At 37.8% G+C, this 25,268-nt stretch overlaps 1 protein-coding gene across 1 annotated transcript; it reads right to left on the reverse strand.

Annotated features, from left to right (window-relative positions):
- Positions 1–3,807: 3,807 nt before the first annotated feature.
- MED4 (mediator complex subunit 4) lies at positions 3,808–21,004 on the reverse strand. The gene is made up of 7 exons (XM_045869441.3): positions 20,838–21,004; positions 16,659–16,725; positions 12,767–12,937; positions 9,814–9,871; positions 8,282–8,368; positions 6,512–6,643; positions 3,808–4,702 (listed from the first exon to the last, which is right to left on the reverse strand). The coding sequence occupies exons 1-7, from the start codon at positions 20,960–20,962 to the stop codon at positions 4,530–4,532; spliced, it is 813 nt and encodes a 270-aa protein (XP_045725397.1). The 5' UTR covers positions 20,963–21,004; the 3' UTR covers positions 3,808–4,529.
- Positions 21,005–25,268: the final 4,264 nt, after the last annotated feature.

Genomic DNA, 25,268 nt, shown 5'->3' on the forward strand with positions numbered 1-25,268 from the left:
CTTTTTTAATCCCCTGCCCCATCAACCCTCATAAGGAATCTACATCCCTTCATCCTCTGTTTTTCTGTTTGGGTTTATTTGTTGTCATGTTCTTTGTCCGTGTTGATTTGTGAGTGAAACCACAAGCTTCCCTGAGGGAAGAGGTGCTAAGACCGTTGAATTACGAATGCCATGCCTGAGAAGGGTCCTGAAAGGCTCTAGGGCCTGATGCTCAAATTTGGATGGAAGGCCTCACACAATTTCCAGTCAGCAGGTAACGAGCAGATTCCCCGATCTGCCTTCTAACGGCCATCCCGTGACTCTGAAACACTTGGGATATGGCCACACTTTGAGAAAAATAACCACTTTCCAGATAGTTTTCAGTGTAACCAATATGGCCATTGTGCTTTGCACAAACGTAATATGGGAAAGGCAGGTGTAGAATAATAATTTTAAACCTTGGACACTTTGAATGGAATCCTATTGTAATAAATCTGACCAAATACCAACATTACTGTTTACACTTAGTCAAAATGAAACCCTATTGTTACACAATAGAGACTAGTACAGGATGTTCTTTGTGTGCAGTTTAGAAAAAAAATTGAGCAGAGGGAATTTTGAAAAAGCCCATTCTTAGAGCACTAAGCAGTGATTCTGGAGGATGTTTTCATACCAAACCTGTAGCAAATTGTGTTTTCAATGACAGAGAAAGGAGTGATGTTGGGTGAATGGGAATATGCTACCCCTAAATATGCCATTTTGGCATGATTAATTAAAGTTACTTAAGAAAGAGCCAATGCAGGGACATTCTGACCCTCCTTTGTCTGCCTGAAAGCAGGAAATAAATCTCCCATGTGAAAGGTACCCTTCTTATATACCAGAGTTAGAGAGACATGCTTATCACCAGAGATAGGGAACTTAGCAACGAGAAGACTGCATAAACAAATACTGTTACTTCTTCACTAATTTATTACCCCAAGCCCAAACCCCTTTGTCTTGTCAGTTCTGCACAAATTTATTGTTTGTCTAAAAGGTATAAAAGATGCCTGCATTGGGCACTTCTTTGATTTTCATATTTTTATGGGTTCCATATATACAAAATTAGATGTTTTTCTCCAATTAATCTACATCAATTTAGTTATTAGATCAGCCAAAGAACCTAGAAGGGAAAAATTTTCTGCCCCGACATGGGGCATGCTCATTTTAATAAAGGTACAATGTACGTGAGTCTCAGACTTACAACAGGATCAAAGAGTTAAATTTTCAGTGTGGGGAAAACAGCAATCCAAAAAGCATGACATTTCTTTTGTTTAAAAATTAATGCTAACTTTTGGGGTGCATGGGTGGCACAGTTGGCTGAGTATCTGACTCTTGGTTTCCACTCAGGTCGTGATCTCAGGCTCGTGAGATTGAGCCCCGTGTTGAGCTCTGTATGTCGGGCTCTGTGCTCAGCATGGAGTCCGCTTGAGACTCTCTGTACCTCTCCTTCTGCCCTGCCCCCTTGCTCTTTCAAATAAATAAATCTTAAAAAAAATTAGTATAATAATAAAAATTTAGGCAAACTTTGATGAGACCCAAGTGTTTGAAAATAACATTTTTGGTCATAATATCTTTAATTGATCATAGTATCTTTAAATTAACACCCATATATGTATTTATTGATTTTTGAAGACCATTCTGGTCTGTGCTACAACTCTTGGGAGTTTCTTTTACCTTAAGAAGTCAGGGTGTTGCAGTAAGTGTTGAATTTTGAACTGTGTCCTTATGTTTTATTGTACTTGCCACTATTTGGATTTATCTTACTGATTTGTTTATGGGTGTATTAACTGTCCCCTCCCTTGCCCCTCAGCTTCGTCAAGTGCAGGAAGGCAGGCTCTGTCTTATTCATTGCTGTACACTCAGCACTGGAAGATGCTCAAACACATGAGGAAGGAAAGGAAAGCAAAGGACAGGATGCAGGGGAGGGGGAGTTAGCCATGGGGGCTCTAGACTACATTGCGAATAGCAAATATTCCTTCACACTGACCCCATGTCAGTCTAGGAGGCTTTTTCAGCACAGCCAGAAGCACCAGTCAATGGGAGACGAACATGGTTGAAAACTATTCCATATGATCACTAATGCTAATATTCTTTGACTTTATATGTCAGAAGGTAAAGTAGCTAAGACATTTAAAATGGAAGTTTCAGCAAAAGATTTAAAAGACAGTATGCCTCATTTAAGGAATATAAGTACCCACTGTGTGGCAACAGATTTCATTCTAATGGCCATAAAATCTGTTGTTACAAAGAAAATCATTTTCCCAAACATTGTAATTAGGGAGATACATCCTGGCCAAAGGTTTGGTCTCATAAAAACTGCTGAAAAAACTGTTAGAATGATGATACAACAAAATTGTTAATTGAAAATATTGATTAACCAAACACAGTAAAATGGTCTTAAGTGTATAGGTGGCCTAAATATCACGGCCTAAGGAACTATAACAGAACCCACAAATATTTGCTAATGTGGGTTCCCACACACTTTCTGTGCCTGCCATCCTTGAATCAGACCTTCAGCTGCATCAAAGCCATCTTGTAGAACAGAGTCCAAACTTTTCCATTCCTTGGCATTTTAAAATGGTGTCAAGTTAACTTTTGATGCAGAAAACAAAAGAATGTTAACATGAAAAAAAACATACTAAAGCAGAAAACAGTACAATGAACTTCCACATACCCTACACTCAGATTCCATTAAGTACCAAGACTTTGCCTTATTTGCTTTAGCTCTCTACTTTCCACTTCCTTTTCCTTGGCTGTGTATCATCTATCTATATATATTTTTTTAATTAGGCAACCAATATTTTACTATACCGCATAATAGACACTGTTATGACTAATTTATGCATATTGGCATATGTTGAATTCACATTAATACAAAATAAACTGAACTGTCAGATAATTTATACTTTATTAGAATTCCAAACTAGGCTACTCATTTCATTCCTTGTATTATTCAAGATACCAATCTAAAAACATAATTTTGTTCCCAGCAAACTGCTGAAATTGGAAGACAAATGTTTTTCTAGAGGCCATTTTATTAAATACTAAATACTAAATTTTATTAAATACTAAAAAGGAAAAGAAGTTGGAAAAATTGAATTCTCAGTTCATTGCAAGGATGTAGATTACTAAAAACTATATAGTATCTCAGGAAATACATTGTTTTAAAAAATGTATACATGTGGATCTTTAAAAAAGACCAAGAACCTATCCGAAAATATTAATATGGTCTCTTGGTAGAAGTTTTTCTTTGTAATTTACTGTATTTGCTAAATGCTCCACTATGAATGTTGTATTATTACTTTTGCAATCTGAAAAAAAAATGTAAAAAGTACACAAAGACAAATTGTAGTTGTATAAGCGTATTATTTAAACATGGAGGTTAACCATTAAGTTAAAAGTGGTTAAAAGTGATTCCTTCTGGAAAATGCAGGAAGAGGGAAGGTGAAGGCAAGAGATAGCTTTCCTTCTAAACCTTTCAGACAATCCAATCTATTATTCTTAAGATCAGACATTATTATGGTAAGCTTTTTCAGTTACTTAAAAAAAAACTAGTGGGAAGACTAATGGGAAAAAAAAACACAAAAAGCAACTTCAATTTATTTCTTCTAAGAATGTCAGTATGGGCCTTTGTGAAACCTACTAGCTGTGATTACTAGTTTAGCTGTATGCAGTCCATCATGTTCATTCACACTCCAGAGTTCTATTTATGTATAAAATGCAACTGGATTTACAAAAATAATTTCTTACCTATACTGAAGGCATATTTCAATTAAAACAAAAAGCATACAGAGTACAAACAAAAGTGAGTTTATTTACAAAAATTACAATAATTACAGATAGTACAAATTGAAACAATCTCCCCCGTTACTGTAACAGAAGCTACCAGCCTTCACTTTCAAATGAGGGCTTTGTTATTTCAAGGTATGATACACATTCAGTGATCCACTGCCCTTATTCTAAATAATTCCAGGGGCTGATGAGTGGTATGTACATGGGTCATTTCTCTCCACTTTTATTCCCAGAATTACTGTGTACAAGTTCAACATAACTACACTATAACAGGGTAGAGCGGCACTGAGTAATTTTTTTTTCCCCAACAGTAAATTTTGATTATTCTTTAAATATTCACTTAGTGATTTAGAATTGAAACCATGATTTTTGGCTTTAAAAAGAAAGTCCAGTGATTTTTGATGGGTTGCACAATTCCACTATAGCCAGTATTACCTGGCTATTTTTTACAGGCTTCCAATTGTTTAAGAAACAGAATTCCACAGTATTCTATTCTGTTTTGTTTGTTTTTTAGAGAGGAAGAGAGGTGGGGGAAGGGGCAGAGGGAGAGAGGGAATCTTAAGCGGACTCCACACCCAGCACGGAGCCTGATGCGGGGCTTGATCTCACAACCCTGAAATCGTGACTTGAGCCAAAATCAAGAGTCCAGCGCTCAACCGAGCCACCCAAGTGCCCACCCCATAGTATTCAATTCTGTATGAATTTTGTCTTTTATGTTTTTAATCAGAGTCACTACTACTGCTAGACGAGTCTGTTGACATAACTTCTACATCATCTTCATTTTCTTTATTATGCCCCGGAGGTTCCAACAAAAAGTCATTACTGTGATTTGGTGGTAACATATTCATTGACATGTCATTTGACTGCCATGGATATTGTGGAGCAAGGACATCTGGAGAAAAGAAAGAAGCATATGTAACAATACTTCTACCAGTAATCAATTTACCTCTTCATTACTCTTCCCTCATGCACAGAATCTGAAGTAAATATTTTTTTAAGGCCAGGAATCAAAACGTACATTTGGCTAAATTAACAAAGATCAAAGTTATCAAGGAAAAGCATGATGTTTTATTAACTAGAACCTGTGTTTTTTTTTTTTAAATCTTGCTTCCATCTAAGTAACTTTAGTCAGTTGACCTAATTTTTCTTTTGTAAGACCCTGATAATGACAAATCAAATGTTTCTTATACATATCTATGTAAACTATATGCAGATATATAGTAGGTCATGTATATTATTCTCTCTATATATTTTAAATAGCTAACATGTACTACACTAAGTATTACAAGTCTAAACTGCCTCTTAAGCTTTAAAACCACTCTTCTCCCTGGACCCTGAAAATGTTTCTCCTTTGCCAGCAGCCACAATGTTAATCTTTGTCAGTAGAGGGCACTGGAGGGACTCTGTAAGGGGAACAGGACTGAGGGATCCGATGCTTCCCTTCTCTCCCCGTGGTGCCTGGCTGGCAGGGGGACGTCAAGCGGTGAGCTCAGCCCCTAGCAAGTTACAGTGGCGTCTAAGTCTCACCATCACCCTAAAGGTGGCTTCCCAGCAAGGCTCCCTGGAACCCTAGTGGATAATTTCCTGCTTGCCGGCTCCAGCCTGTGAATAACCTCATCTAACTTCTCTGCCATCCCGTGAGCCACAGCTACACCCTCTTGAGGGTGCCACGGTATGAACTGAGGATGGGGGTGGGAGAAGCCTCTTCTCAGTGGGTCCCTTCCTTGGGTACTCTGCCTGGTCCTAGTAGTAGCTGCTCCCCACTTCTCTTATTACTGTATTTTTTAAAAACAGTTCTCTTTACCCTTTAGTAGTTAGTATCTTGTTACTAATTAATAATTTTTAAAATTTTCCTTGTTCATATTGCCTCCTGACTGGACTGTGACTGGCATGTAATATGGAATAATCAAAATGAGAAAAATGCAAAGATATCAAGGGAAACTAAGGTACAGTGAGTTCTCAAGTTTGTACTTTCGTTAAAATGATGTTTACAAAGCATTCTTAACACAGGAACATCTTTACAATAAAATGTGAAGCAGAAAAACATTATCTAGAGCATGTTTTTAACACTGTAAAAAATAAGAGAAAAAATGAAATAGGTGAAATATTAAAAGTGATTGCTCAAAAAAATCAGTTTATACTTTTTAAATGTTCTACCAAATCAAAACAAGTCACCTACAAAAAATAAAAGATGGGGAGCGTAAAATAAATCTAAGAATAACACAAAACTATACATAAAACTTAAGGAAGGCTGAAATTCAGAATGAACCAAGTCTCACAAAAGTGCTATTTTATTTAGTTATTGAAAAGCCCATAAAAAGCTATTATTCATTTTGTTATTCAATTTGGGAGGTTTTCAGGAGTAGGTTCACTTTGTATTCTTTCTTATTCAGAATATTTCTTATTCTGTTTACACAGTATATTTCACAATTTTAAAAAGCTGTTTAGATTTTAATAAAAGAGAGGCCTAATGCCCAAGAAAAATAACCTATTAACAAATGAGAGAAAAGTCAATTTATTCTAATTTCATGAACTCCAGCTAGAACAGTTTTTAAACTAGAGAGAGCAGGATAATTGGCAGAAAACCCAGCTATTAAAACAAGCTGGGTCTAGAACCCAAACTTGTTCAACAGCCAGATATTCCATCATCATGTCTGCAACACCTTGGTCTGTCTGAGGGAACCATTCTGATTAACATTACCTGGCAATCTGCCTGCTGCAAGTGCATCCCCTGGTAAATGACCGTTAACACCATTAGTGGAAGGATTGTTCATCTGACCCAATAATCCACTTCTCATCTCTAAATCAGTTGGGTATGGTCTCCGTGGGTCCCCTAAAAAAAGACTGCTTTTAACTCAGTCATATGCAAAATAAGCATTAATACGTCTCTGAAGTACTGATTTTCCTTGATTTGCTTTGAAAAACTCAAGACACCCATTTTCAATTTTGGAACAGGAAGGTCATCTTATCAATTGTTATTAAGAGCACAAAATATTAAATTTAAAAATACATGCATTTCTTCTTTGAATCTGTACAGTAATATACTATTATCTATAAAAAAAAAAAAAAAAAAGAGGGGCACCTGGGTAGCTCAGTTGTTAAGCGTCTGCCTTCAGCTCAGGTCGTGATCCCAGGGTCCTGGGATCAAACCCCACATCAGGCTCCCTGTTCAGTGGGAAGCCTACTTCTCCCTCTCCCACTCCCCCTGCTTGTGTTCCCGCTCTCACTGTCTCTCTGTCAAATAAATAAAATCTTTAAAAAAAAAAAAAAAAGTCTGCCATTTTAGCAATTGCAGATGACAAATTAAGAAAATTATAATGATCTTCATTCTTCTAACTTACCTGCATTTCTAGTAAGAAAATAACGATACATACTCTGAGAGAATAAATAGATCATGACACATTTTTTTTTTTAACAAGGCAGAAAGGACTGGAATGCTTATTTGAAGGACTGTCTAAATTGAAACTTTTCCTAACCAACCTCTTTGATCTTATCATTTAAAGACTAATTCCTAGATCTTTCCAGTGGAGGAATATCAGGAGCCAATGTTCATTTCTAATCATGAAAGCATACTATTTAGTTTTGGGATGATGAAAACTTGGCAGATTTGGACCAACTTTTTGGTAATATTTCTTACTCACTCCAGATCACTTACCCCCAAAACTGTAAATTAACCTTAGAGTTTTTAATATAGTAAAATACCACCATCATGAATTACTGATGTTGAGATACTATCTCCCACTCCTCCCAGAAGACTGCTGCTCGACCTTAGGTCCCTGTCTTATAAATGTTTTATGTACTGTCAATATGTTCGTAGTTTGTTAGTCTTTTTTACTGTTTCTAATTACTCCAGCTATATCCAGTCCCATGTGTTTGCTGTTGGGTGCTCAGTGCTTCACCTTTATCACTGAAGAGTTGGGATTGTCTTGATTCCAAGGCCAGAACCCTTGACAAAACCCCAATGGTTCTAAAAAGTGGGCTTCTGGCCAGCCTGGGTGTTACAGGCATATAAATCTATAGCTTTAGAATCATCACATATCAACTTATACTTTTAAACATTAATTTATGATTTTTCTTTAAAAAGGACAGAAACAGGGATGCCTGGGTGGCTCAGCTGGTTAAGCAGCTGCCTTTGGCTCAGGTCATGATCTCAGGGTCCTGGGATTGAGCCCCACATGGGGCTTCTCCTCTCCTCTCCACTTGTGCTCTCTCTCACTCTCTCTCTAATAAATAATAGCTTAAAAAAAAGGACAGAAACACAGTCCGTGTGGCAAAAGCTTTGTAGAAAACCAAACTAATAAAACCCATGGCCCACATTATTACTTATAAGATACTAAAGATATGAAAATATATAGCAGATGTTCCTAAGGATAAATACATTCTATATTTAAAGGATTTTCCTATTTTTAAGTACAGTCACCTAAGAATTTTCAAAACCATATACATCTAATAAAAAGAGAAGTATTTTTACCTGGAACCCAGGTCAGTGGGGCACATACAGCATTACTTGCACTAATCCTATGTGCATACTTAATTATTTCTTCAGAGGAGATGGCACCTGAGAGAGTCAAGAGGAGAGATAACATGTTAGTCTAGTAACTTACAAGTGTATAAACGCATGCCTCATAGTCACACATATTTAATTTTAAATTACCTGAAAATAGGATAATCTGAGTTGCCTACCTTCCCTAATACCTAATAATATGTATATTGTTAAACTTAAATCATATAGATTTCCCAACTAAAGAACAAGACATCTAGAAAAAACAGCTAACAAAGTATCAAATTTGGGACATTAGCATGACTAAATTCACTAATCTCAATTATTAACTACCATTAAATATTCTTACTGTTCTCAAAGCAACAATGAATACAAATAAAGTAGAGGAAGGAGTGTTTTGTTTTCCAGTGACATCTAAACTATTAAATTAGAGCAGCAGTTCACACTATACCACTCAATTGTTGGCTTGATGTGACCCTATGATTATAAGTAGACCTAAGTAGAAACATGTCCACAATATATTCATTAGATTAAAAAAAGTAAGCTGCTAATAATATGTGTAGCATGACGTGATTTTTGTTTTAGGATATACATACACATATGTATTTGTACTGTTATTATAGGTGTATTAAACATCTAAAAAAATGAACACACAACAAACATTAACAGTAGTTATCTGAAACAGGAAAAGAAGAAGAAAGACAACTTTGAGGTGATTAAAGGTAAATCATCTACAAATCAAAAGCAAGTAACCAAAGTTTTAATTCTAACTTTTAGTACCTAAACTAAAAAATCCAAAATGGAAGTTTTTTACCTTTTTTTTTTTTTTTTTAAAGATTTTATTCATTTATTTGAGAGAGAATGAGATAGAGAGAGCATGAGGGGGGGGGAGGGTCAGCGGGAGAAGCAGACTCCCTGCCGAGCAGGGAGCCCGATGCGGGACTCGATCCCGGGACTCCGGGATCATGACCTGAGCCGAAGGCAGTCGCTTAACCAACTGAGCCACCCAGGCGCCCAAAATGAAAGTTTTTTAAAGAGAGAAGCGGGACAGGAAAAGAAGGCATGTTAGGCATCTGCACCATTAAATGTGCACATATCCCAAAGCCACATCTAGTTTGGACTTCAGGACACTCCAGTCCCACTCCAGTTGCCCACCGTACATTCTCTTTCACTCTCTGTCCTGTCTTTTAAGATCCAACTCACATCCCACTTGCTTCCAGCTCACAGTTCTCTTCCCTTCTTATAAACTCATTGTCTTTACTGCATATTCAGATACACAGCCAAACTTGCCTTATATTATTGCTTCTTAGAACCTGAAAAAGGTGTGATACCTCCCCAATGATACACAGCACAGTGCTAGCACCTGGCAGACACTTTACGATAAAAATTTAATGGAATCACTTCAATAGCAGCAAATGATTACCAATAATACTCTCATCCATTTCTCGAACCCAAAACTTGGGATTTTTCAGAAAGTCATTCAGTATTCCCACAATACTTACCTTTTCTTGCTTTTTCTATTGATTTGAGTTTTTCTTTTGCTTGGTAAACAGCTGTTGCCTAATTTGAATATTAAAAAAAAGAAATATGGTTTATTCTTAACTATATCAAGCAGAATTTTTGGCTTAATTCACAAAATCATTAATCCTATAGGAACAATATGCAAAAGTTGGAAATCCCCACAATTTATTTGTAATGTTTTGAAACACCATTTGGGAATCATTTATTTCAGTTGGTTAAGGAAAGTAATAATATATATTCATGAATCAGTCTTCATTTACAAATTAATTGTTAGAAACAAAGTGTAAATTGGATTGTTTACTTTTTTTAAAAGATTTTATTTTTGAGAGAGAGAGAGAGAGAGCGCCTATGAGTGGGGGGAGGGGCAGAGGGAGAAGCAGACTCCCCACTGAGCAGGGAGCCTGATGCGGGACTCATTCCCAGGACCCTGGGATCATGACCTGAGCTGAAGGCAGACACTTAACCGAATGAGCCACCCAGGAGCCCCTAACATTTTTTTCTTTATGCCTTATCGGAAATGCATAAGAGATCCACACCACATACCACTCCCAAAGCATCCTATTCTTGCATTTAGTTCAAGGACAAAATACCAAAATATTTTTTTCTAGTTTACAAGACACATTCCCGGATTGATAGTCTTACTCATTTATACATTACCATTACCTCCATACTTAATGACTCCTATAATGAAAACACCCACCAACACCCCCAAAACCCCCTGAAAGGTACATTAAAGGGTAAAATGAAGTTAAGCTAATATATGCATCCTCAACTATAACACAGTGGTTAAGAGTATGGAGTCAGAGAGAACTAGGTTTAAGTTCCATCTCTCTACTTTTCACTCTTCCTGGGCAAGGTAGTTATTAATTTAAAATCTCGGTTTCTTCATCTGTAAAATGCAATAATGGTACTAACCTAGCATAATTGTTATGAAGACTGAGATAATACATGTAAGCTGCAAACAAGCACAAGGCCTGATGCATAAGTGTTCAGTAAATGTTAGTTGCTATTACCTAAATCATAAAATTCAGTCTTTTTATGGTCCTTGTGTTAACTGTCTTTAACTCAATAATTACATTTTTGGAAATCAAATCTAAAGAATATAATCTGAAACGCAGAAGATAAAAAAGACCCTTCTGCAATGATATTCATCAAAGCATTATTTATAACAGAAAGTTGCAAAGCTAAGCAAAGAGGATACAATATATGAAAAATGCTTAAATTTTAATAAAGAGTAATAGAAAGCCAGTTAGTAACTAAGCCTACTAATTATGAGATAAAAAATGAAAACCTCTGAAAAAAAAAAATCACTTGTTGTACACCTGAAACTAACGTAACATTATGTGTCAACTAGACTTCAATTTATTTTTTTTTTAAAGGTTTTATTTATTTATCTGAGAGAGAGAATGGGAGACAGAGAGCATGACAGGGGGAGGGTCAGAGGGACAAGCAATCTCCCTGCTGAGCAGGGAGCCTGATGTGGGACCCGATCCCGAGACTCCAGAATCATGACCTGAGCCGAAGGCAGTCGCTTAACCAACTGAGCCACCCAGGTGCCCCAACTAGACTTCAATTTAAAAATCAATTATAGGGCGCCTGGGTGGCTCAGTTGGTTAAGCGACTGCCTTCGGTTCAGGTCATGATCCTGGAGTCCCTGGATCGAGTCCCGCATTGGGCTCCCTGCTCAGCAGGGAGTCTGCTTTGCCCTCTGACCCTATCCCCTCTCATGTATTCTCTCTCATTCTCTCTCTCTCAAATAAATAAATAAAATCTTTAAATAAATAAATAAAAAATAAAAATCAATTATAAGCCTACTGGAAAATTAAAAAAAAAATACATCTAAGACGGAAATGAAATGCACAAAACTATGAATAAGGGCAATCTGAACAGAGGTACTAACACAATCTTTTCCTCTTCTTTCTACTTTTCTGTATTTTCTGAATATCTTCGGTAAGTATTACTTTCTTAATGGAAAATAGATTTCTTTACATATTTTTTTTTTTTAAAAAGCATTTACTTGGGGTCATTTCTTCAGCAGGAGTGGTTAATTTACCCTGAACAACTCAGGTTTCTATTTATTGGAGCCCATTTTGACACATTTTGAAGATTCAACAGGGATAAAGTTTCCAGCAATGTCTGGTCCATATGAGAATCAAACTCAGCTGTTTCTGTAATACCATCATATAACAATTACATTAGTTAGTATTTGGTAAAATAACTGGGCAAATAATAGCAAAGAAATTGCTTTTTTGAAACAGTAGCCAAGAACAAGAGGAACAAAAACCTAGAGTCCTTGACATATGCCCAAATCCCACCTAGTTTAGAATGGAAGACTAAATAAGTTAATGTAAATTTTAATCAATTTTTAAAATTGATACATACTTCTACTGATTTCAAAATATTTTTAAAAGCTGAGGTAAAGATTTAGACTACTAATAACTGAAAACTTCTAACAGGACAGGATAAAAGTATGACTTCCCAGTTCTATTAATTCAATCCTGTGAAATCTTTAAATAATGAAAATATGGGGCGCCTGGGTGGCTCAGTTGGTTAAGCGACTGCCTTCGGCTCAGGTCATGATCCTGGAGTCCCGGGATCGAGTCCCGCATCGGGCTCCCTGCTCGGCAGGGAGTCTGCTTCTCCCTCTGACCCTCCCCACCTCATGCTTTCTCTCTCTCTCAAATAAATAAATAAAATCTTAAAAAAAAAAAAAAATTAAAAAAAAATAAATAATGAAAATATGGTTCAAAAATAATGCAGACTATCTAAAAACATTAAGTAAAATAGGGAATGACAATGGCCTTTCATTTAACCAAACTGACAAGTTGTCGCTTTTAGACTTGGAAAGTCAAGTTTTCTGCCACTTCAAAATACTTGATTTCTTTTTCAGAAATAGATTAATATCCTTTTTTACCTTATCTTCTATCAACTTACCAGTATTTGTTCTGCTTCCTTTAGCTGTTTTTGTAGTTGCTGAATATCACTGTCTCTCTTCTCCACTTCCTTTTCTAAAACTTGCATTTCATGATGGATTTTTCCCTGATTCAGTGCCAATTTCATCAGTTCTTGAAATTCCCCATCTCTGTGAATTAACAACTCGAGGACCTGTCAGATAACAGTTGATTAAAGCAGACAGCAGAATAATGAAAAGTGACATTCCAACGAAGCAAAGAATCCACATGTGAATTCGCTAGGCTGTAAAATTTTAATACCTTCAAAGTATTATTCTAATCAATGTTAAGAATAAAAATAACCTATGATTATTTTGGAAAACAGATTAATATCAAGACTTTCTACTTTTTCTAATTATATGCTATTCTTTCATACAAACAAGTCTTCAGAACTACCAATATGCCAAAATGAGGTTTATTCATTTCCCAGGTAAGATAAAATTTTAAAGTCTTTCCTTAAAAATATAATGTAATGGAGGTTCCCCCAAAATCTTGTATTTGAGATGATTTTAGTTAACACCAAGAACTTTAAAAAATTTCTACAAAATAAAGTCTGATTAAAAAATGGGCAAAGAAACTGAATAGACATTTTTCCAAAGACATACAAATGACCAAAGGTACATGAAAAGGTGCTCAAAATTACTAATCATCAAAACCACAATTGGGTATCACTTCACACCAGTTACTAAGGCTATAATCAAAAAAACAAGCCGTAAGAAGATGGCAAAGATGTGGAGAAAAGAGAACCCTTGTGCACTGATGGTGGGAATGTTAACTGGTGCAACCACTATGGAAAAACAGTATTGAAATTACTTAGAAAGTTAAAAACAGAACTACCGTATGATCCAGCAATTCCACTTCTGGGTACTTATCAGAAGGAAATGAAATTATCTCAAAAAGATATGGGCACCCACACATTCACTGCATTATTTACAATAGCCAGGACATGAATGCAAACTAACCGTCCATCAATATATGAATGGATAAAGAAAATGTGCTATGTATTTTTTTTCAGTTTTTATTTACATTCCAGTTAGTAATAATACAGTGTAATATTAGTTTCAGGGGTACAATGTAGTGATTCCACACTTCCACATACTACCCAGTGCTCATCAGAGTGCATTCCTTAATCCCCATCGAAGGACGCCTGGGTGGCTCCTCAGTCGGTTAAGTGTCTGCCTTCAGCTCAGGTCATGATTCCAGGATCCTGGGATCGAGTCCCACATCGGGCTCCTTACTCAGCGGGGGAGCCTACTTCTCTGCCTGCTGCTACCCCTGCTTGCATGCTCACTGACAAATAAATAATATCTTTTAAAAAAATTCCACATATGAGCAAAATCGTATGGTATTTGTCTTTCTCTGACTGCCTTATTCACTCAGCATAATACTCTCTAGCTCCATCCAAGTTGCTGCAAATGGCAAGATTTCATTCTTTTTTATGGCTAAGTAATATTCCATTGTGTGCACGCGTGCATGTGTGTATATACCACCTCTTTATCCATTCATCAGTTGATGAACATTTGGGCTTTTTCCATAATTTGGCTATCGCTGATAATGCTGCTATAAATACTGGGTACCTATATCTCTTTGAATTAGTAGAAAATGTGGGATGTATATACACAGAGAGAAATATTATTCAGCCATAAAAAAGAAGGAAATCTTGCCATTTGTGATAACATGGATGGACCCTGAGGACATTATATTAAGTGAAATAAATCAGACGAAGACAAATACTGCATGATCTCACTTGCACGTGGACTCTAAAAAAGCCAAATTCATAGAAAAAGAAATCAGACTGGTGGTTGCCAGGGAGGGGGGTGGGCAAAATGGGTGAAGATGATCAAAAGGTACAAACTTCCAGTTATAAGATCAGTAAGTTCTGGGGATATAATGTACAGAAACTGTGACAACAGTTAACAATACTGCATTGTATACTTGAAAGCCGCTAAGTTTAGCAACTTTAAAAAAGTTATTAAAAATGTACAGAGAAAAAATGGAATAGAAATTTTCCAAAGACACCCAAATCACCAATAGGTACATAAAAAGGTGCCATGGTTTCCTGTCATCTTCTTAAAAGTTCTTATCACAAGAAAAAAAAAAATAGTAACTATGTGAGGTGATGTATGTTAACTAAACTTATTGTGATAATCATTTCACAATACATATATATATCAAATCATCATGTTGTATGTCTTAAACTAATGCAATGTTATATTTCTACTATATCTCAATTAAACTGGAAAATTAAAAAAAACCCAAAGCGCTAAACAGGATACAAAGACATTAAGACAAAATGCACAATTTTTTTAAAGTTACAAAATTGTATATAATCAACTATGATAGCAAATAAATGAGCAAAGTATTAAACTATAATGTAAGGAAACTTGACAATATAATTATAGTAAATGCTTCATAATGGCTACCTCAGAGTTGAACTGATCTCAGAAATACTTTTATGGTAAATGTATGATGCTTAAAAAACTTTCACAGTTACACATTTGTGCTATTATGTTCAAGAAAATATATGACTCATATTAAACCTGTGACGTCATGCACAGTATTGCTTTATGATGAAGATGGTTTAAAAAAGAGCAATTTCCAGAAATAGTAAATAAATTTTCAAATGGGCACATCCCACTAATATTTAATAGTTTCAATGAAAATTATACAGGAATTCACAGTATTAAGTATAAGGTTTAATTCTGTCCTGCGGTGGTGATGATAAGAACTATTAATAAGCTCTTCCTATGTGTACTTAACATGCACTATCATAAATCCTCATAACAACTTTATGTGAAAAGGCACTGTTATTTTTTAAGGAAAGAACTGCTAGTCCTTACAAAGTATAAGAAAGGTTAGTGCTGATTGGGCAGGTCTTAGTTATGACCTACTGAATAATCTGTACCTCTGGCAAGCTTATAATAAGTGCCTAGGAAGTAAAGTCAAAATTTGTATTTCATTTTGCTCATTTTGTAATAAATCTTTATTTAATTTCACAGGTATTCATCAATAAAGTATCTGAGACTGGCATTCCTCTATTAACGTATTTCTCTATAAGCTTTTTCTAAAAACTAAACAACATACAAAAAATAACTTTAATATCCCTAAAATTACCAACTTTTACTACTTGTAGCTTTATCTAATCCCTCCTCTCCACCTGAGGGGATTAATCTTTGAAGAAAAAAGTTTTATGATACTTCTCTATTGACAGTCAATCAAATTTCTCTGCCCTTAAAACATATAACATTAAGATAATGATGGGGCACAGAGCTATCTCATATCATTAAAAAGGTTAATCCTTCCCAGCTGTTTTAATTTTTTTTTAAATTATGGTAAAAAAAACACGTAAAATGACATTTACGCTCTTAATAAGAAGTTTTTGGATCAGAAAAAAATTTTGCGTACTGTAGAAAATTACAAAGCACAGAAAGGAATAAAGAAAATAAAAACTTGTAAACTTAACATCCACAAAATAACTTCTATTAACAGTTGCATGCTCTTTTATTTCTATTCATTTTCAAGTTGCATTAGGGGAACCAAGCCCATAATAAAAGGTTACCTTATGAGAGCATTATTTTTTTTTCTTTCAAGTATTGTTTTAATCTCCATTCAACAAGCTTTGTTGGTTAACTCAAAAGACAAAAATGAATAAACTAGAACTATAAGAGAAAATAATACTGCTAAACCCTTAAGCAGCTATTTTCTTTTTAAGCAGTGTTACCTAATGTAAGTTATTCAAAGAAAATACCAATTTAAAAGCTGTCATTAATTTAACAGAATCCAATTTTCCTGTTCTCACACAAAGTAAGTGTAAATAGGGAAATTGCAGAAATTATGGGGATTTCTTGTTTGTAATTTAAAAAGAAGCCACTTACCTGGTTTTCCTCATCAGGTGGCAACAACTTTTGGTTTCTTGAAATTGCCAACATTTCTATAAGTTCTCTAAAAAAGAAAAACCAAAAACCAAAACATCTTTGCAAAATAAATACAATAGAAACTATCAACAGATCTCTACCTGACTGACTTGCTGGATTCATGGTACCCACAGCATGCTGAGTATACACAGCCCCTGCCCCACAGTGACTGTGCACTTGGACTCTCACCAGCAAGACTCAGTTGTGTTTGTTACCAGACCCATTTATGCAAGTTTTACTTACTACTGTAATTACATAAATATCCAGTACATAAATACCAATGAAATATGACTGTCAACAGAAAAGAGTTGTTTCCATAAAACACCCACTTACACTGGGTGGAGTCAGGGTAGCCTTCTCTAAGAAAAGCCAGCCATGAAGAAGAATGCTTGTAACTACATAGCTAGTTCAGGGGCCCGAAGATGGGTTTGAGGAAGTGTGGCCAGAATACAGTAGTAGGTACTGGGGAGCAGGATACAAAATGAGGACATGCGTAGTTAGGGAAGGGGCCAGATCATGTTAGGGCCTTGCAGGTCACCGGAAAGGACCAGTATTTCATTCCAGGTACAATAAGAAGTGACCAGATCTTTTTAAACAGGGAGATGACATGAACTGATTTATGTTTTTAAGCAACCTGCTAAGCTATCTGGAGAACGGATTTTAAGAGGGCTAGAATGGAAATCAAGTTAAGTGGCTTCTGTAGTGTTCCAGGCAAAAGATGATATTGGCTTTGACTAGATCCTAGCCACTAGGATTTAGTAATGCAAACAGGTGAAACATGTACAGACTCAGAATATATTTTGGAGGTAGAGCTGACAGGACTTGCTGATGGATTAAACAGACATTTTACGAAAACAGCGTGTTATATTAACCTTTTTCTTTACCCCATAGATGAGATATAAACAGTTGAGAACCTCTGGTCTACATAAAGGCTAGTTTCAGGGGTGGGGGTGGTGGGGATGGGAGGTACAGTGGGAGATGTGGAATGAGCCTTTTTCTGCCTTTCTTGCAAATCTGGGACTAGAAATCCACAGAAAACCTTAAAAGAGCTTGCCTTAGACACAAGAGTACAGTGGGAAGGAAAAAGCTGTAAGACTTAGTGCTGTTCAGTAGCAGTCCAGAACAAAGTGAAAACTTCTGTCCTCCCCAATGGTAAAAAGAGGCTGAAGGAACCCCTGAGCCCACTCACTGGTTACAGGTGTGGGAGATAGAGCCCTGTCCCGCTACAGAAGAAGCTGTACTCCTGGCATATCAAATTAGAATCCATCCACAATTCCCCACAGAAATATAATTTACATGGGGGTTAAATCGCATATTATTAATGGTACTACACTTCAGGTAAATTATAGATAAACAGATTAACAGGCTGGTGTGGAAACCTCAAGACTCCTATCAACATGGTTTCTGGAGGACAATTGAGTTCTGAGTCACAAACATGTTAAGAAAAACTTGTAGACTATAATTTGTGTTTCTATTTTTAAAATTCTTCCAAAGACTACCTCATTCTTTCACATTTTACAAAGTAACAAATATACTGATTCTCCCTCTCCTCCTGCCCCTCCCCTGCTCATGCTCTTGGCACTCTCAAATAAAAAAATACAATAAAATAAGTTCCTCCAAAGACTACCTCATTCTATCACATTTTACAAAGTAATAAATATACTGTAAAGCTATATAACCAGGTAACAGTAGAAAATATATCCTAAATTTCAAACCCACTATTTTCTAAAGTCAAGAGGTTACATTAGTTTTTCTTTCCAATTTTTCATAAAAAATGCAAACGAGAAAAATTTCATTAAGAGGATAATGACAAATTTCACAGATCACAGAAGTATATGCAGCTATATCTGATTGCTAACATAATGGGATTTTTTTCTGAAAGCCAATCACACTGGCATAGCCTCATTCTGTGAAGTCTCAGTAAGTCTTAGGTGGCCAAGCACAAAGTGACATCTCTTCCACTACCACCACCAACCATCTCCAGGGTCACAAAAGAGGTAAATTTTCACTCACTCACTGTCACCCAGTCTTTCTTTAGAGATGAACAATAACATGACAGATTAAGTCAGGAGAAAATCAGAGGAAAAGAAAAACAAACTTTTAAAGTAATGCTTATTACCAGGCTGCAAGGACCCCAAGAAAGAAGCAGCTTATCTCCAATTTGTCAACAGATTAGTAAGGACTGCAAATCAATGAGAAATCAAAGTGTTTTTAGCATTCCTGGGGAAAGGGCAATAGAACTACAGCTTCTTTTAGAGAAAGCAAAAGAGAACTCAGCACATCAACTAATCATGCACAACTACAAAGCTCAAGTGGGGAAGTTTCAGAAACAGATTCTTGAACATTTCATCAAACAGAAAATGCTATACTCAGGAATTGAGGAAACAATCAAAGAGGGAGAAAGATAAACTGGTCAACTTACAAGACAATTTCAATTTGGTCTCAAATTAACACAACTGATAAATTATTTAATTATGCTATCTCAAGCAAAGAGTACATGACTATCATGTATATGCACTTGGGCAGGTACCAACAGCAGCAGGAAAACACACCTCGGATACACAGAGCTATAGCCAAATAATCCAGAGGCAAGATCTTAAGGTTGACTACCGAGTTGTCCAATGTCAGAAGAAATTTTCAAAGACCATTACCCTGTATGCATAGGTTCAAAAAAACAGTCTCCGAACTTGGTGAGTATGAAATACATACCAGGGTCACAAAACAGACAAATTATGTTACAGCAAGTAAACTCAGAGAAGAAACGAATTTACTGGGCTCCAGAGTAAAAGGGTGAGAAGTAATAGTTCATTAAATATACTAAGGCAAAGATTTGACATTCAAAGACCAAGATTCACCCAGAACAAAAGGCAGCAGACACTACTTCCCAAAGGGGGTGTCACTTCTTGAGAAATAAACATATTTACATTAAAGTGGCACACTAAGCTAGACATTTGGACTTTATCTCACTGGGCAGCAGGAACCTACCAAATATTTTAAAGCAGAAAAGTGATATGAGAAGTCTTTTAAAAAGACAGCCCTGCTCTTGGGCAATATAGAAAGTGCAGAAGCATAAAGACAAGTCGGGAGTCTGCATCAAAAGATAGGACGGTGGGGATGGGAACAAGAGGTCAAATCTGAGCAACATTTTAGGAGGAAGAAGCAGAACAATGTCAACATCCAAGTGAATGTGAGAGAGTTAAAGAAGGCTTCAACTTGACAAACTACCATGAACGATGGCAGAGTTAAGAGGAATGACATCCCATTTCTTCTACCTCTTCCATACTCGCTGCACTCCAGCCATCCCAAACTTGGAACTGCACCAAGTCGCGCGTGCTCATGCCTCCAGGCGTTTGCACCTGCTATTCCAGCTACCTGCCGCCTACAGAGTGCGGTGAACTCATTCTTCCCATGCAGTCCTTTCTCCAGGAAGCCTGCCCTGACTACAACTGAGACAGGCACCTATAGTCCTCAAGTTCCAGTAACCCGGGGCGCACGCCTCTGATTAAAAACGCACCCTAGGGCGCCTGGGTGGCTCAGTTGGTTAAGCGACTGCCTTCGGCTCAGGTCATGATCCCGGAGTCCCGGGATCGAGTCCCGCATCGGGCTCCCTGCTCGGCAGGGAGTCTGCTTCGTCCTCTGACCCTATCCCCTCTCATGTGTTCTCTCTCTCTCAAATAAATAAATAAAATCTTAAAAAAAAAAAAAAAAAAAAAACGCACCCTAGTGTCTGTTTACGTCTGTCTCTGCCCCTTGACACTGGGCTGCTCTATGTCCGCATCTAGTCTCCCCCTCACTACTGTCTCCCAGCGTCTGGGACCCGGGGCGGGGGGTTCCTTAAACATCTGTCGAGAGTTCGTGGACGAAGGTACTCACACCTGGCGACCTCTAAGGTCCGCTACGATTCTGACAGTGTCGGGGTTCCAGGGTCACGGTCATTACTAAAATGTCCTCTAAGGGGGGGAAATGCCATCTCGGAGTCCCGGAGGGTTGCGGACGTCAAGTCCACCATACTCGTGCACCGTCTTTGGGGGCGCGGCCTCCCCCGCGGAGCCCCAGGAACGAGCACCCAGGCAGGCGCGGCCGATCCACAGTCAGTCCTGCCGGCCCAGCCCAGTCAGGTCCTCAGACCGACGGCATTACCTCGACAAAACTTCCAGATCTTCCAGCGCAGACAGCAGCCGCTCTCGCGTGCTGTTACCGCCGGCCGCTCCAGAGCCGCCTCCCGGCCGCTCCTTCTCCTTCTCTCCACTCGAAGACGCCGCCATCCTCCCCACAGGCCCGCAGCCGGAGACTGCGCAGCTGAGCACCGGCGAGGAGAGGCGGGCTCCGGAAGCGGAAGCAAGGGTCACCGAGGCGGGGGAGGGAAAGAGGCCAAGGCCACAGCGCCCTCTATGCGCCTGGAGATGCACTGCGGGCGGCGGCGCCATCTGATGGGCCAGCGAGGGGTTCTCAGGTCCAACCCAGGGAGGAGAGCCAGAGAACAGGCAGGCACAACGCGTTCGGGTTGTCCTGCGCTTTATGGTTTTCAGGTAGGAATGGGAGGCTCAACGGATTTTAAGCATTTGAGGAAATTGCGTAATGACCTACGTCTTGTATCAGTTTCTTTGTGAAATGGGCTGGTGTCAGCATTAACCTAGCTTTAGTCTGCATCCCTATAATGCTAAACCCACCTTCCCGTTTGGCCTCTCTTAGCGGTTGTAAGCACCTTGGGACAGGGACCATAATCTGTCTTTTTTTCTTTATTGTAGTAAAATATACATGCCATAAAATTGACCCTGCTAATCATATTTAAGTGTACAATTCAGTGGCATTAAGCACATTCATGTGATTATGCTATCACCACCACCCATAACCTCACCATCCATAACCTCTTTCCCTCTTGCAAAACTGTAACTCTGTGCCCATTAAATAACAACTCCCCATTTCTTCCTACCCTAGCCCCTGACAGCCACCGTTCTACTTTCTCTCTCTATGAGTTTGACTACTCTAGGGACCCCAAATAAAAGAAATGATACAGTATTTGTCTTTTGGGGATTGCCTTATTTCACTTAGCATAATGTCTTCCACTTTCATCCCTGTTTTAACATGTGTCAGAATTTTCTTCTTTTTCAAGGCTGAATAATATTCCATTATATATAGATATCACATTTTGCTTATCCATTCATCCGTTCAGACACTTGGGTTACTTCCATATTTTCATAACCATCTTTATAATCGTATATCTCCCAACAAAGTGTTTTGCTCTTTGATCAAGATGAATGTTGAAGTGAATGAATCAATATGGCACGTAAGTGGTGGTTTATGAAAACAGTTTAAATAATCGATATAACACAGATCCTAAAGTAAAGCCAAAACTCCACCTTAACCCACTTTTCCTGGAGAGAGCAATGTAGTCGGAGACTTTCCTTGCCAGGAAAACCCAAAGTTGCAACAGTATGGGGAATGTGGTTTCTGTATCAGGCCAGGTTGTAATTTTAAAAGATGAGATGGAGAGGTGTCACCTACAGAACAGCTAGGAGTGAGGCAGGAGTACCTTTCTCCATCATTCCATCATCCTGTCCTCTGGCCGTTCTTTTGGAGGTGCTGAGCCTGCTTCCTGCTGGGTACCCAGACTTGAGGATTTTCTCGAGGACTCATGCTATAAAAAAAAGCCATTCATAGCAACTGCCATATAATCCAGAATGCTGATTCATTCACTTACAAGGAAAAGTAATAATGCCAGCGACAATTTTACTTACAGACAAACTTATATAGGAAGAAAAATTATCACCAGAATGTTGCTTGGTAAACTTGGATTCGAACAAATGAAGATAGATAAAAAATTAACTAATGTAACCATCAGGATTTGTATCGCCATAGCATAGGGATGTTTGTGTCAAAGGATTGGAATATTTGTGTTCACAGGTCAGGATACTTCTTCCCGAGACAGTGCAAGAGAAGTGAGGACACCTTTTCTTTTCCAACCATCCCCCACTTCAGCTCTTTGCTAACCCCTTCTCTGAATAGAGTCAATTGTCAGACAACGGACTATATTAGATTTAAGCTTCCTAATGATACTTGTATTCTAAACATGCCTCCCAGTAGCTCTGGTCAGTAATTTCTTATGTTAAGTTTCAGAGGGGCTAAACTCCTGCAGTCTGTGTTGATTTTGTTTACTCAGTTCTCACAGGTTCATCTTGGGCCATGATTATATTGGGGGGAGGGGAGAGATCCTATTAGTGTAGCCTCCACATAAAAATTCTGGGAAGACTCTCATCAATTAAAAAGGACCAATTATAGGTCCTACTTTACAGGCATAGAGGGTCAGTAGATGGACAGTATATGTGTGTTGTGAACTCCAGACCTCCTCAGATTTACTACAAAATCATATCCATATTGAACCTTGTCCACAGACTGAAAAGTAATAGCATTTTCTACAGGTATACTCTTTTGCAAACTGCAGATTCTGGTGTGATAAAGAAAATATGAATTATTTTTTATATATTATAATTAATATGAGTATCATATATTTTAATAGTATCTAGATAACTAATTCATGGTAATTCTGAATGTAGTTTCTCAATCTATAGATTCAAAGGGTAAATACTACCTTCTTGTGAAATGTTACGTATTTAACATGGTAGGCATTGGTCTGAGCACTTAAAAAAATGAACTCAATTAATTTTCACAACACCTCCTAGAGGTAAATACTGTCATTATCCCTAAATTACAGATATTGAAGCTGAGGAGGCAGAGAAATTCAGAGACTTGCCCCAAATCATACAGCTAATAAGTGGCAAAGGTGGGACCTGAACACAGAGTCTGGCTCCAAAGTCTATGCTCTCAGCCGCTGGTTATCCTGTCTCTCTTTTAATTTTTTTTTTTTTACAAACTTTATTTAACACTTCGTGAAGTGGACAGCCTTCTTTTGGAGAATTGCCTGTCTCTCTTTTTAAAGGAAGAGGTGTCTTTATGCATTGAAAAAGAATTGGGAACCTCTGGTCTAAAATGCAAGCCCTTGTGAATGCACAGTTTGGGATTTTGAGTAAAAAGCAGCTACAAACTTTTGGTGTGGAGGTTTGGGTATGAAGCAGGAAATTCAACTGACCTGTCCCTAAGAGTCAGCAAAATACAGTGGCTACATATATTATGTGTATTTTTTTAAATTATTTTTTTATTTTTATCAAGCAATATATATAAAGGTCAAAAAGTCAAATACTGCTCAGAAGCTACCAAAACCCAAAAACCTCTCAGTCATACCTCCTCAGCCCCCATATCCTGTAACATCCTGCTCTCCCTAGTGGCAACTACTCTGGACATTCTTAACTGTTTCTTCTATGCTTTGTTTCCCTATTTTAAAGTAATTTGCACATATTCTATATCTTTATTCAGCTCTTTTAGAAATTTCTTTCCTGTTATGTTGAATAAGGATTTCATATCTCTTTCATGCCCCTTGCCCCCCCTTCTTCTGTCCTCTCAATAGATAGAATCCAATTTTTTGTTAAATCAATAGTCAGTTCTTTCCTTGCTACACTATTATTTACATATAATTATGTAATTATTATTTATTTGAGATGCCTAACAGATATTCCTGTAGAGATTTTGAAAAATAAAATGGAAAAGAACAGAAAATGTCTTGGACATCAAAGCACATTGCACTGCTTTGTGCAAACTTTTCAGTTACATATTTATGTATGTGTGTACTGGGTCAGATATAAAGTATATATTTTTACTGTGGATTGAAAAAGTTTGCAAGCACTGGGGACTAAGGAGGACACCAACCCTACCTCTTAGAAAAACAGCTCCTTCCACCTGAAGGGCCCCAAAGGGAGAAGCTGTGTAACTTTCGTATTTTGGGGGCAGAAAGGTGAAGCAAACGTGCATTGCATAGATGGACAGGGTTATAGGCTAAATTGTGTGCCCTCAAAATTCATATAATGAAGCCCTCCCACCCCAGTATCTCAGAATAGAACTATATTTGGAGATAGGGCCTTCAAGGTGATTAAGTTAAAATGAGGCTGTTAGGGTGGCCCTTCGTCTAATCTGATTGGTATTTTTACAGAAATATGTGAAGACGGCCAGAAGGTGACCTTCTGCAAGCCAATGAGACAAACCTCGGAAGAAACCAAACCAAACCTTGATCTTGGACTTCTCGCCTCCAGAACTGTGAGAAAATACATGTCTGTTGTTTAAGTCAGTCTGTGGTATCTTGTTAGAAGAACCTTGGCAAACCAACACAGAGAGGTTGCAAGTCAACAGACACCTGGAGATTTCCAAACCCTGCCTTGCTTATGCCTTTGACTTCCCTGAACTTATCTTGATTTGTCCTCCTCCCCTGGCAAGACCGCACATTGGGCCAAACGAGCTGCAAATGGCTCTACATGAGACTGGGCATCCTTGTTCAGACCCTCTCCGCTGTCCTCGGCACAGTTTCCCACCATTTCCTCTTTCTCCAAACCTCCAACACCTCCTTCCCCTGATTCCCACTCTCAGCTTAGGACCTTGCTTTCTAACTCACTGAGAAAGAGGAGAAACCTGAACGTCCACACACTGTGGCCACCCCAAGGGCCACCAGCATTGTGCACCTGTGCC

This window comes from Mirounga angustirostris, unplaced genomic scaffold, assembly GCF_029215605.1.
Source record: "Mirounga angustirostris isolate CCGP_5_RB_7025 unplaced genomic scaffold, mMirAng1.0.hap1 SCAF_3, whole genome shotgun sequence".
Lineage (NCBI taxonomy): Eukaryota > Metazoa > Chordata > Mammalia > Carnivora > Phocidae > Mirounga > Mirounga angustirostris.